We start from the raw sequence: 13,856 nt of genomic DNA, 5'->3' as shown, positions 1-13,856 counted from the left end.
AAAATGGGAACATGTAATCTAACTGGAGTGGCACTTCTAAATTCTCATTATGGAGTAACATAAAGAGGTCAGCAAATACCTAGCTCTGAAGCAGACATTCGAATATAGAAGTCCTGCCCACCATCTGGAAAGCTTCTCATGTCAATCAGATCGCCAAACCACATGGCACAGCCACTGCCGCCTCCTCTGATATCTGAATTTGTGTACGCCATACATGAAGAGTTTTCTAAGCACTTCTCCCTGCATTCCTTGAGATTCACACTTTTGCTCACCCGAGAGAAATTAGCATCTGGCAATTTCAGCTCAGTAAATTTGATAAAACCATCTTGTCTAGAGTAGTTTAATGCCTTACTACGCACACACCCTTCATGCCAGTCCATGTACCCGCCTGATTTAGTTTTAAAACCTTTTAAACATTGGCATACGGGCGATTTGCTGATAATGCAAACACCATAGGCACCACAAAGACCATAAGTGTCACATTCATCTCTTGGCGCTTTTGAATACAAGTCCCAAGTTTGAGTGTTATTACTCCATGTGAATCTTTGACCTAAATAGGTGGTTTGGTTCATGACAATCCTTGAGACAACTGCTTTATCTTTGATGCTGAATGTGTAGCACAGCTCATCCTCATTAGCGACAAAGCTGAAGTTAAAAATTGGGTTAGGCCTTGTCGTTGGGGCACTGAAGCTAAGGCCATTCCACGGGCCAGTGGTATAAAACTTGCTTGAACCCTTCCACATGACTACCTCAGGATTATCTTGTCGTTCAACTGCCCAAATAAAGTCTCCAGGAGACGGGTCGTCTGCGCTCTTCCACGATATTACACGTCGCTCAAAGCCAGTCTTTAAATCCCATCCGAGCTTCATTCCTGGAAGCAATGTATCAGAAGGATAATCAAAGCTTTGCCAGAAATAAGTTCCAGAATCACCCTCTTGTTCACCTCTGAGGACAAGATTTCCTGAATCTAGTAGCTGTAATACCACTGGAGTCTGCTGCACTTCTTTGCTCAAGCTTGCTGACCAAACTACCCTCATGCTCTGGCTTTTTAAAATAAGATTGCCCCTCTTGTTTATAATTAACAATCCAGAAGAGTCATTGATGGGGTTGAGTCGGTTTGCTACCCAAACAACAGTTTTAACTGGGATGCTTTTGTACCAAATTCCAATGTAACGATTCTTGGAACTACCAGGACTGAAGAAACCAAGCTCGAAGCTTCCATCTTTTGAAACTAAGGTCCTACCATCACTAAGAGACTGAGATGAAGTAATGGTATCAGATCCAAAAGAGGAATCAGGCAAGAAAAATAGTAAATTACAACAGACGAACAAAAATAAAAGTACACCCATTCGTGTATAAACTTAGATCTCTCTCTAACAAACTATATAGATGCTAATACTATGACTAATGATCCATCTTTAACGGCATTGAACTAGAAGTCAATGCTTCTGGACTCAAATTCCCTTGCGAGAACGCAATTATTTAGTGTTGCAAGTGGTGGAAACTTGAACAACAGTGACTGGTAGTTGAAAATTCAATTTCTATGAGGTTATGAAGACAAGATTCTACACGACTAAACCTGTCCCATTTGATGTGATAATAAAATCTTGGCAACCAATATTAGTGATCTTGGATTTTAAAGGTCAGTCCAGCTGCGTTACAAATAGGTCTGGATTGGAATTTTATTCAGATGCATGAGAGAATTATGCTGGATTTGACCTTCCATTTTGTCGTTTGTAGTGAAGCAATGATGTGCTGTTGAGATATAAATTCAAACCTAGAGCATAAAATCAAAGAGTATTTACTGTAAAGTTTCGCAGGTTGATTTCACTCACCAAGATTTCTTCAATCACAGGTAAATTACACATCAACAATGTCCTAGAGTGCAGGGTACGGGGTTTTGCACAATCAACTCTTAATGCCCCATCAGTTACATGTAACCTTTTGCCACTTTCAGAGATGTGGAGTCCAGAAAATTCTGCAGTCTTCAATTCCATCAGAGGGCTCTCCAAATGTTTGGCAGTTGGCATTTCTTGCTGCTACCAAATTCTACCATTACTTTCACAAGAAGTTTCCTGTCATAAAGTTGTTCTTTGCAGACAACAGTGTTCTTTATGAGATATCTGTGAATTGAAGCAGAAACATGAGATTGCTGATGAGGCAAAAATGTATATATTTCTATATATTATTCATCTCCAATTACAAACTTTTTAGGCTAAAGACGATTTTTTAAGGTGCACATTGCGCTGTATGTATCATCTAAATTGGGTGCCTCCATGTTCTGCTTCCAGCAGTTGAGACCATCCCGGCTTAAAAACAGAAACCAAAAGTCCTCTGATCAATCACTAGATTAAGCTTCTTTAAAGTTTAGAAAGCCATAATCAATCCAATTTAGTAACCAAATAGTAGTTTTGAGACAATTGAGATAAACGTGTTTCCCAAACTCAATCATACCAAATTGACAGTTATTCAAAGGCTGAATTTTACTTCAAACTCTCAGAACTGATGACCCCTTAGACTTAAAATTCAACCGCCCAAGCTTGATCCCGTTTTGGATATGCGAATTGTTAGTTAGGCATATTTTTATGGTGTACAATAAATGTATGTATTTAGACTCCCAATAAAATTTAGATTGTTAAAAAGATAAAAAAATTAAAAATTAAATAATGAGCATAAATAAGCTCACCATTAGTTAACGTTATTTAACTCCTGAAGTAATCAACTTAGCAAACAATTTCTTAAGGTGTTTGATAAATTTTAGATTTTGAAACCATCAGTTATCATATAATTTATTATACAGGTTTGGTAAGTTAATCATAAAAGAACATGTCCATTATGTAATTCACGCAGCAGGGCAGTGGAAGCGAATTATAGGATAGATAAACATTAAATATTATTCTAGTTCTGGGCCAATCAAATACAATTGAGTTACATTTTAATTGAAGTTTGATTAGATCTAATTTTAATCCAATGAGATTTTGATCTCTCTGATATTAATTAATACAAGGGGGTAGCGGAAGCAGGTTGATAGGGTAGATAAACAATGGATATCGTTTTACTACTTGGCAAAGCCAATGCAATTAGGTTAAGTTTTAGGCTCCGTTTGGTACAGCTTATTAAATAGAGCTTATAACAGTAGAGCTTATAGCAGTAGAGCTTATACCAATAGAGCTTTTGGATAAAAAGTCATTGGTGTTTGGTTGTCAATAAAAAAAGCACTTTTGAACCATTAAAATGTGTGATATTTTTTATATTATATATTTTTAGAAAAGCTCTATAGTCTCTACTCCCAAAAGCTCAAATTTTGGGCTTTTACTAGTAGAGGTAAATTAGCTTATTTAAGCTAAAAAAACTCTATTAAAAAAAAACCAAACACCATAAAAAATTTTAAAAAGTGCTTATACGATTAAATAAGCACTTATGCCTTTTAAATAAGCCATACCAAACATGCACTTAATCAAAATGTGATTAGATTTTATTCTAATTCAAATGACTTAATGAGATTTTGACCTAGTCTCTAATTAATATCATTAGTAAATTAATTTATGTTTGTTACATGTTTAAATTATTTACACTATATTAATATATAAATATGATGTAACAAAAAGATCTTGTTGACAGGTGTGATTTTTCATGCGATCTGAAAATTTTCTCATGAGATTGCATTGTGTTCTCCTTACAGCGTCACACGTATAAAAGTAAATGAGAAAATCAGAAACCGTCGGATTCCTAAAGTAACTAAATCAGTGGTTAGAAAATAAGGTATTGAAAAAGAAAGAAGAAAATAGGACAAAACCTAAAGATTTTAAATATAATTAGGGTCCATTTATAATTACAATGTGAGTAAGAAAAATAATTTCTCACCCATTAAACGTAGACTTTATGCATAAGAGTTTATGATTGTTCAATGAAACTCAAAATTTTGGTTGGAATCTTGTGTATCTTTCTTTAATTTTAAACGAGAGGAAGTCAAAATGATAACAATATAACGTTCATATTTTTGATATCTTGAATTGCTATTTTTAAATAATAATCATGACAAAAATAACAAGATGCTAAGGGCTATTATGAAGAGTTCCTCTTATTTACAATTTCTATATAAACATTAGGAAGCATTCTATTTGAGATCCACAACTTATACTACATCGTAGGATAATTGAACCAAAAACCTCATCATTTCTGATTCAATCATTTAGCTGAAATATCACTGATTATGTCATTTAAGTTTCAGAGATAATGTAGAAGATGGCATGTTACTAATAGATCTCTAACGAGCCTCCAACTCTGAGATCGTAATTGAGTTACTTGAAGATGATTCGGGAATGCTTAACAAAGAATCTGGTCCAATTGATTTCCTATCCGCCAAGAAACCGGGTTGCTTCGGCTGAGGCAGCACAATCTCACTGCCCAGCATCAAAATCACCGAGGGCATACATGGCCTGTCATCAGGATGTTGTTGCACACATAATAGACTGATGTGAATGCATCGTATCACTTCAGTCAGATTACAAGATTCTTGATAACAGGGATCAATCATTTCTGAAGGCATGCCTTTGTTCCACAACTTCCATGCCTAACAACATATCATAACTCTTTTGTCACTTATAATGTATTTAGTGGTTTAAACTATGATAGAAAATGTCGTATATATGCGTTTTGCTTACATGTCCTATGAGATTAAGCTTGTTGTCCAAATGATAAAATCCTCTATTTTTTTTTCCACTTACTATCTCCAGCAATAATATTCCAAAGCTGAAGACATCGGATTTTACTGAGAATTGCCCATCACTAGCGTATTCTGGTGCCATATAACCACTTCAGAGGAGTAGAACGTATAAGTTAGTTTTCATTAATCAAAGTCATTAATCAAAGCAAGTGAATCGTAAAGATCACATGACTGGAAATACTTACTATGTTCCAACAACTCTGGTTGTGTTTCCTTCTGTCTCATCTCCGCCAAAAGTTCTGGCCAAGCCAAAATCTGAAATTTTTGGATTCATATCCTGATCGAGTAACACATTACCTGCTTTGAGATCTCGATGTATAATCCTCAATCTAGAATCTTGATGAAGGTAGAGAAGACCCCTACCAGTCCCACAAATTATGCGGAAACGCTTGGACCAATCCAATAGCTTACATCTTTCTTGATCTACAAATTACCATGTTAAGGTTATAAGATTCGTCTATAATCAAGGCACAAGCTAGCTGAATATTTTAATGTTTTAGAGGGATCCAGACCAAAAATGAAAGAGTCCAGGCTTCTGTTCGCCATGAATTCATAAATCAACAATTTCTCCTCTCCTTGAATGCAGCAGCCAAGAAGCTTTACAAGATTTCGGTGCTGTAATTTGGAAAATAGTATAACCTCATTCTTCAACTCCTTCAATCCTTGCTCAGAAATCTTCGAAAGCCTTTTTACAGCAATTTCCTGTCCATCCACCAGTGTGCCCTGGGAAGATATATGTGAATTTAGTTACCCAGTAAAATAAGTATTCTTGACTTGCAGCTTTCAAGTTTACCTTGTAAACTGGTCCAAAGCCGCCTTCTCCAAGCTTGTTGTTGATTGAAAAGTTATACTGGACTATATTAAACTAATAACTACCATTTTCTTGTTCTTGATGAGAAAGTTTTTTTTTGGAAAATAGTATCATAGCCATTTCATTCATCCAATATGCATTTTCCAGTCAATATGAAAGTGTAAGTAAATAAAGAACGACAGGTGAAAAGAGCCATGTATTAATATAATACTAAATGCATGCAAGTAAACATGTTATTCAAGCAAAAAATTTACAAGTTTAATTAACCTGCCCTAGGTCTAAATGATATGTATTGTTAACTCTTCATCTTGAAACAAATGTACAGTTATTGTTGCAGACGAAAACTTAATCTACTTGGTGAAAGATTTTATTGAAGATTTGATACTGCAAAATCGAACTCATATAAATATTGATTGAAAGGAAACAGCTATCATAAAAATGCAAACAAATGGCTATAAATTTTTGAAGGAAAATGGAGCAATATTATACCTACTATATTTCTCCTTCTTTTGTGAACCAAATAGCCATCTGCAATCACCGCAGCTAACAGGGCAGCAGTAGAAGTGACTATCACCACTATCTTTGTCGTAGGCTCACCTTTCGCTCCTTGATCAGCGTATTCAGATATAGCAAAGCAAGTCAATAATCATATAGCTAAGAAAAAAGGATTCAAATAGCAGCAGAATTCTATGCATAGAAGTTATACCCAGAAACTGCGTTATGTGAAAGGAGCATCTCAATCTGAACTCATTACTAAATTACAGACTAAAAATATGGAACTAATCTAACTGGAGTGGCACTCCTAAGTTCTCATAATGGAGTAACTTAAACAAGTGAACGGATACCTAGCTCTGAAGCAGACATTCGAATATACAAGTCCTGCCCACCATCTGGAAAGCTTCTCATGTCAATCAGATCGCCAAACCACATGGCACAGCCACTGCCGCCTCCTCTGATATCTGAGTTTGTGTAAGCCATACAAAAAGAGTTTTCTAAGCACCCCTCCCTGCTTTCCTTGAGGTTCATACTTTTGCTCACCCAAGAAGGAGTAGCATCTGGCAGTTTCAGCTCAGTAAATTTCATAAAGCCATCTTGTCTAGAGTAGTTTAACGGCTTATTACGCACACACCCTTTAGACCAGTCTACATATCCCCCTGACTTGTGTTTAAAACCTTTTAGACATTGGCAAACAGGCGACTGGCTAATGATGCAAATGCCATAGGCGCCACAAAGGCCATAAGTGTCACATTGATCTCTTGGCACATCTGACTACAGTTCCCAACTTTGAGTTGCTTTATTCCATATGAATCGTTGACGTACATAGAGTGTTTGGTTCATGATAATCCTTGAGATAACTGCTTTATTTGTGATGTTGAATGTGTAGTACAGCTCAACATCATTAGAGACAAAGCTGAAACTAAAGACTGGGTTGGGCCTTAGTGATGGAGCACTAAATCTAAGGCCATTCCATGGACCAGTCCTATAAAACTTTCTTGATCCCTTCCACATGACTACCTCGGGATTATCTTGTCGTTCAATTGCCCAAATAAAGTCTCCGGGAGATGGGTCATCAAAGCTCTTCCATGATGTTACGCGCCGCTCAAGACCTGTCTCTAAATCCCATCCGAGCTTCATTCCTGGGAGCAATGTATCAGAAGGATAATCAAAGCTCTGCCAGAAATAAGTCTCAGAATCACCATCTTGTTCACCTCTGAGGACAAGATTTCCTGAATCTAGTAGCTGCAATACAACTGGAGTCCGGACTTCTTTACTCAAGTATGCCGACCAAACTACGATATTGCTTTTACTTGTTAATACAAGATTGCCTGTCTTGTTTATCATTAGGAAGCCAGAAGAGTCATTGATCAGGTTGAGTCGGTTCGCAACCCAAACCACTGTTTTAACTGGGATATTTTTGTACCAAATTCCTACGTAACGATTCTTGGAACTACCAGGGCTGAAGAAACCAAGCTCGAAGCTTCCATCTTTTGAAATTAAGGTCCTACCGTCATTAAGAGTCTGAGATGAAGTAATGATGTCAGGTGCAAATGAGAATTCAGACAAGAAAAACGGTAACTGTTGAGTACATAAAAGCACCAGGTCGGCCATGCTACTATTTCCGCCCCGGCACGGATCGCTTCAGCCAAAGTGATATGAGCAGAACACGTGGGCTAACATGAGCCGACCAGAGATGAATATAACCAGGGAAACATACCGACCAGAGGTTTATACCGAGTCGGCACTCATCCCCAGAGAAGCGGGAACACGATCCCACAGAATTGCGGTAGTTGCGCTTTTCCCAGAACCGTTGAAGGACACGCGAGATCCACGTTTGCCCACAATGTAACAGTTAGAGTCCCATGAGGGGCTGCCACTACCCGAAAAAGGTGGGATGAATGGCAAACGGAAACGTGGGGACAGCGGCTATAAAAGAAGAAGAAATCGATGAAGAAAAGGGGATAGAAAAACTGAGAGAGGGAAAACGCTGCCAAATTGCAACCAGGCCATTTCCTTACAAATTTCTAACAAACTTCTTGAATCCAAATTACATTGTTTTCCCGTAAATACCTTGTGCTAACTTAGGCATCGGAGGGTTTACGCCGGCAAAACCACCGGCGTCTTTGACCCATTTTTGTGAACGCAGGTCTAGTGAGAGAAAGGAGGGTGATACCAGCCTTAGTGGTTCGAACAAACAGTCGATAATACAAACGTTGGTGAAAGAATCTGGTCGGTCCAAGGGCGAGCAGATTTCAGCATCAACATTTTGGCGCCGTCTGTGGGGATCTGGATAAAAAGCTACCACCGAATCAGTAATTACCGGAGAAACAGCGAACGATTGATATGGATGTGCCGAGAAAGGATGCTTTGAGGGAGGATAACGAAACTGTGGAGACAATCACTCACCGGGAAATTACAAACGAAGCCCGGGAGAGGATGATGCAAGACCGATTGGAACGGATGGAGAAACAAATGGAGACTCTCACGACCATACTGTATGAGATGAGGGATGAGCGGAGAAAGGATTGTGAAACCCCCGTGGGGAGAGATGATGTTGGAGGAGAGCCTAGCTTCCGGAGGCGTAGAGTTGAGGAAATCCCTCCGCCGGTAGACCAATTTGATGGGGTGCATCCCCACAGAAGCACTAGTCGGGCTTCAGGAGAACGAGTAGATGAAGGGAGGGACCAACCTCGCCCCGAACGGGTACCGGAGATTGATGGCCAAGGGGCCAGTATTGATGAAGGAGAGCTCAGACAACGGTTGCAAAACGCCGAGCAGGAACGAGCTCAGATAGCTGCGCGTGATCTTGACTGTGCCATATAATTGGAGGAAGAAGTGCGCAGATTAGCGCAATTGATAGAGGAGATACAGGGCAAGAGAAAGCCCCCGAGCTGGAGGATAATGCTAGATGAAGAATCTCCATTATCAGCTGTGATCATGGGTACCATAATCCCAAGAGATTTCCGCTTCCCCGACCTCAAATACTCCGGGCGAAGTGATCCACTGGTGCATATTGAACGTTTCAACGACGTGACGGGTGTGCAAGGGTTAACACCAGCCCAGAGATGTAGGGTGTTACCATTGACACTGGAAGGACGAGCCCGAGAATGGTACCGCAAGCTGACACGAGGAAGTATCAGAGGGTACGAGCAGATGTGCCAAGAGTTGGCCGAACAGTTCCGAGGAGCAGTGGCCCCAGAGGATGATATGATGGAGCTAATGGGAATGAAGCAGGAGGAACAAGAATCCCTTCGGGATTTTATAAAACGATACCACCGAGCCGTGCTTGATTTGGGGGCCTTCAATCACCCGCAGGCGTTGAGGGGATTAAAGGAGGGAGTGAGGATAGGCCGGCTATGGTATAACCTGAGAAGTCCCTCGGTACAGAATTACTCAGCGGGGTATGAGCAGGCAAAGAGAGACATTGAAATCGAAGAGGAAAAGTCGGCGAGGATAAAAAGTGAACAGCTGGAGAAGCTGAGAAGAAAGGAAAGGAGAACCCCGAGTGGGAGCGGATCGGGAAAGCGAGCTGGGGAATCCTCAGCTAAGAGCGGAATATCAGCTCGGTCCCGCCCTTACCCTGTAGCTTTGAGACCGCAACAGTTCCAACACAGCCGGGCCCAACCTCCGCGTACTTCATTCCCGGAGCGGCAACGAGAATTCAGGCAGATGGCTGCCCGCCCTTATCACAACGCTCCCAGACCGTTACATACAAGTGGTTCCAAGGCAGGAAGACCAGACCAGCTAGCGACTATACCAGCCCGAGATGACATTCAGGATAGCCGAGCAGTTCAACTGATAGACCAGAGCTTGACATATAGACAGTACACTCCATTGAAGATCTCCATGGAGGAACTGTATGAGAGGATCGAAGGACGAGGCCTGCTGTACCCTCCAGCCCCTATAACAAAACCGGCTCATCGACGGGATAAGAACATATTCTGCAAGTTTCACGACACTCATGGTCACACAATCGACCAATGTCGTGACCTAAAGATTCAGGTGGAGGACTTAGTACGGAACCGGTACTTGGATGAGTATGTAGAGGGGGTGTCCCCGATCATCGAATCACAGTATACACGGGATGAAGAAGTTCAGAGGGGTCTGGGAGGTGAACAGCCGACCATCCATGTGATAGCTGGGGGGCCAACATTGGCTGGGGATTCGAACAGAGCACGGAAGAACTATGGGAGATACGCCATAACTGGCAAAGAGGTGCTTCTAAATTTGCCAGCAGCCAAGAAGGCGAAGGTACGGCAAGTTCCCATTATGTGGACGGAGGATGACGAGGAGGGTATTTTGTATCCTCATGAGGATGCATTGGTGATTAAAGCAGTGGTGGCTAGCACAGAATTGCGGCGAATACTAGTGGACACGGGCAGTTCAGTTGACATTCTATTTAAGTCAGCCCTGGATGATATGGGGATTTCAGATTTAAAGTTGGAGCGGACAAATACATCCTTAAAGGGATTTGGAGGGGGACGGTTAACTCCCATGGGGATCATCGAACTCCCAATTACTCTGGGGACGAAGCCATTTGAAAGAACAATGATGCTGGATTTTGTCGTGGTAGAAGAAAGAAGCCCTTACCAGATGATACTGGGGAGACCATTCATGAGGATAAGTCAATGCGTTGTATCCACGCATTACTTGGCACTGAAATACAGAGTAAATGGGGTGGTTGGCGTTGTAAAAGGCGACCAGAGGATGGCAAGGAGTTGTTATGCTACAGCGGCCAAGGAGACACTGCAGGTTACTTCTCTAGATAATCGAGGAGAGTCCAAGAAGGGCCGCCAAGAGCCTGTTGAGAAACTGGAAGAAGTTGCGGTAAGCAAAAGCAACCCAAGCAGAGTAGTGAAGATCGGGTCAGGATTGGTTGGGGCAGTAAAAAGCGAGCTGATAATTACCTACAGTCTCATGCAGATATATTCGCCTGGTCTCATGAAGATATGCCCGAAATTGATCGCGGGGTAACTTGCCACAAGTTGGCAGTCAAGAAGGGGGCAAGGCCGGTGAGACAGAAGAGGAGATGCTTCAACCAGGAAAGGTACGAGGCCATAAACGCCGAGGTGGAGAAGCTGTTGAAAACAGGATTTTTAAGGGAAACCAAGTACCCAGAATGGATTTCAAATGTAGTCCTGGTAAAGAAGGCCAACGGGAAGTGGAGAATGTGTGTGGACTTCACGGACCTCAATAAGGCATGCCCGAAGGACAGCTTTCCCCTACCCAAAATAGATCAGCTGGTGGACTCAACAGCAGGTCATAGTCTGCTCAGTTTCATGGATGCCTTTTCTGGATACAACCAGATACCCATGGACGAGCAGGATGAGGAAAGCACTACCTTTATAACTAACATGGGTTTGTTTTGCTACAGGGTAATGTCTTTCGGCCTAAAAAATGCAGGAGCCACCTATCAAAGGTTGGTAAACAAGATCTTCAAACCGCTGATTGGACACACTATGGAGGTATATGTGGATGATATGATTACAAAGTCCAAAGAGCCGAGGGATCATGTGAAGCATCTAGAAGAGACCTTTGAATTACTGAGGAAGTATGAGATGAAACTAAACCCGGAGAAATGTGCATTTAGGGTCAGCTCGGGCAAATTTCTGGGATTCCTGGTAAGCCACCGAGGGATTGAGGCCAACTCCGAAAAAATACGAGCGGTTACAGATATGAGATCTCCACGGACAGTTAAAGAGGTACAGAGCCTTACAGGGAAGTTGGCAGCATTGAACCGATTCATCTCGCGAGCCACAGATAAATGCCACCCTTTCTTCCAAATCATAAAGAAAGGGAGAAAGATGGAATGGACGTCAGAGTGAGAGGAAGTATTTGGGCAGCTGAAGGAATATCTGGCCCGTGCACCGTTACTATCAACTCCGAGAGAGGGTGACCAGCTGCTTTTGTACTTGACAATCTCCAAGCGGGCTACCAGCTCAGTCTTAATCAGGGAAGAAGAAGGGAAGCAACACCCGGTATACTACACGAGCAAGGCCCTGGTGGACGCAGAAACCAGATATCCACTAATGGAGAAGTGGGCGCTGGCTCTGATAACGGCAGCACGCAAACTCCGACCATATTTTCAAGCCCACCAGATCATTGTGATGACTGACCAGCCCCTTCGGCAAGTGCTTCAAAAACCAGATGCGTCTGGTCGGTTAGTAAAATGGTCTGTGGAGCTGAGCGAATTTGACCTGTCCTACAGGCCCCAAGGAGCAATCAAAGCCCAAGCCCTGGTAGAATTTATGGTAGACCGAGCTGAACCAGTGGAAGGAGATCGGGAGGAGCAACCGTTAGAGCATGAGAAAACAGAAGGGATGTGGTTGGTAATGGTTGACGGATCATGTAGTGAGCAAGGATCCGGAGCAGGGGTTGTAATACGGAGCCCAGAAGGATCCGAAATAACGTATGCAGTGAAGTTCGAATTTCAGCTCACAAACAACCAAGCCGAATATGAAGCCTTTATCACCGGGCTCGGACTCGCACACGCCTTAAAAGTAGAGAGGGTAGAAATCCGAGCAGATTCCCAATTGGTATGTAATCAGCTCAATGATCAGTTCCAAGCAAGGGGAGAGAAGATGGGCCTTTATTTGAAGAAGGCGAAGCAAATGGTCGGGCTTTTCCAAGAGGTGGAGGTAAAGCAGATATCCCAGAATGAGAATTATCGAGCGGATATGCTGGCTAGGATGGCTGCAATTGCAGACCCGGAATTACCTAAGTCGGTCCCACTAGAGATAAGGACCTCGCCGAGCATAGGGGAGGAAGTGGAGGTGATGAGAGTAAGCACTGGAGAATCCTGGATGGACCCGATTCGCGCGTATGTCCGCGACGGAGTTTTGCCTGAGGACAAAAGGCAAGCGAGAAAGTTAAAATGCCGAGCAGCGAGGTACACGCTACTAGATGAAGTGCTGTACCGCCGAGGGTTCACCTTGCCCCTTTTGCGATGTGTGGATGATGAGGAGGCAGATTATGTACTCAGGGAGATTCATGAAGGAATTTGCGGCAATCACTCAGGAGCAAGAACTTTAGCCTTCAAGGCACTCCGGCAAGGATACTTCTGGCCAACCATGCACCAGGATGCGAAAAGGATGGCAAAGAATTGTAAAACATGCCAAAGCTTCTCCGAGGTTCCTGCACAACCCCCGGAAAAGCTGACGGCTATGACATCCCCGTGGCCTTTCGCTCAATGGGGAATCGACTTGATTGGTCCGTTGCCTAAGGGACGAAGAGCGGCGACACATGCAATTGTGGCAATAGACTACTTCACCAAGTGGGTGGAAGTGGGAGTCCTCAGCCAAATCACAGAGAGAAAGACAACAGATTTTATTTGGAAAAATATCATCTGCAGATATGGGATCCCCTACACCATCATCACAGATAATGGGAGGCAATTTGACAACAGCAACTTCAGAGAATTTTGCCGAAATTTGGGGGTGGACCTGAAGTTCTGCACCCCCGCACACCCCTAGGCAAACGGACAAGTGGAAGCAGCCAACAAGGTGATAAAAAAGCTCCTGAAGACTAAATTGGGAGAGAAGAAGGGAGCTTGGGTTGACGAGCTACCAGGAGTATTGTGGGCCTACAGGACAACTCACAAAACCGCCACAGGGGAAACCCCGTTCGCTTTAGCTTTTGGTCATGAGGCGGTAGTCCCGGCAGAAGTGGGAGTGGGGACACATCGGACAGAATATTTTACTGAGAAGCAAAATGACGAGCAGATCTGCTTAAGTCTGGACCTGCTGGAGGAAAAAAGGGAAGGGGCATCACAGAAAGTGGCCCAGTGTCAACAAAGGGTCATGCGCTACTACAACAAGAACG

The 13,856-nt window shown here is 42.5% G+C and overlaps 1 protein-coding gene across 16 annotated transcripts in view; it reads right to left on the bottom strand.

Annotated features, from left to right (window-relative positions):
• LOC102616779 (G-type lectin S-receptor-like serine/threonine-protein kinase SD1-1) overlaps nucleotides 1–13,856 on the bottom strand; it is a 135,733-nt gene that overhangs the window by 73,533 nt on the left and 48,344 nt on the right. For 3 of the 16 annotated variants that reach the window (XM_052433605.1, XM_052433606.1, XM_052433622.1), the window contains exon 1: nucleotides 80–1,385. The exons of 1 other annotated variant lie outside the window; for it this stretch is intronic. In XM_052433605.1, coding sequence (XP_052289565.1) covers nucleotides 80–1,349 — 1,270 coding nt within the window. In that variant the 5' untranslated portion in view covers nucleotides 1,350–1,385. Of the gene's footprint in view, nucleotides 1–79; nucleotides 1,389–4,911; nucleotides 4,917–5,033; nucleotides 5,150–5,238; nucleotides 5,450–5,519; nucleotides 5,574–6,382; nucleotides 6,428–13,856 lie in introns of those variants that run through there. 12 more of the 16 variants (XM_052433628.1, XM_052433600.1, XM_006475185.4 and 9 more) reach the window with 10 other exon arrangements.

This window comes from Citrus sinensis, chromosome 9, assembly GCF_022201045.2.
Source record: "Citrus sinensis cultivar Valencia sweet orange chromosome 9, DVS_A1.0, whole genome shotgun sequence".
Taxonomy (NCBI): Eukaryota; Viridiplantae; Streptophyta; class Magnoliopsida; order Sapindales; family Rutaceae; genus Citrus; species Citrus sinensis.
The sequence above is the reverse complement of the archived record's forward strand: the minus strand, read 5'-3'. Positions and strand labels throughout refer to the sequence as shown.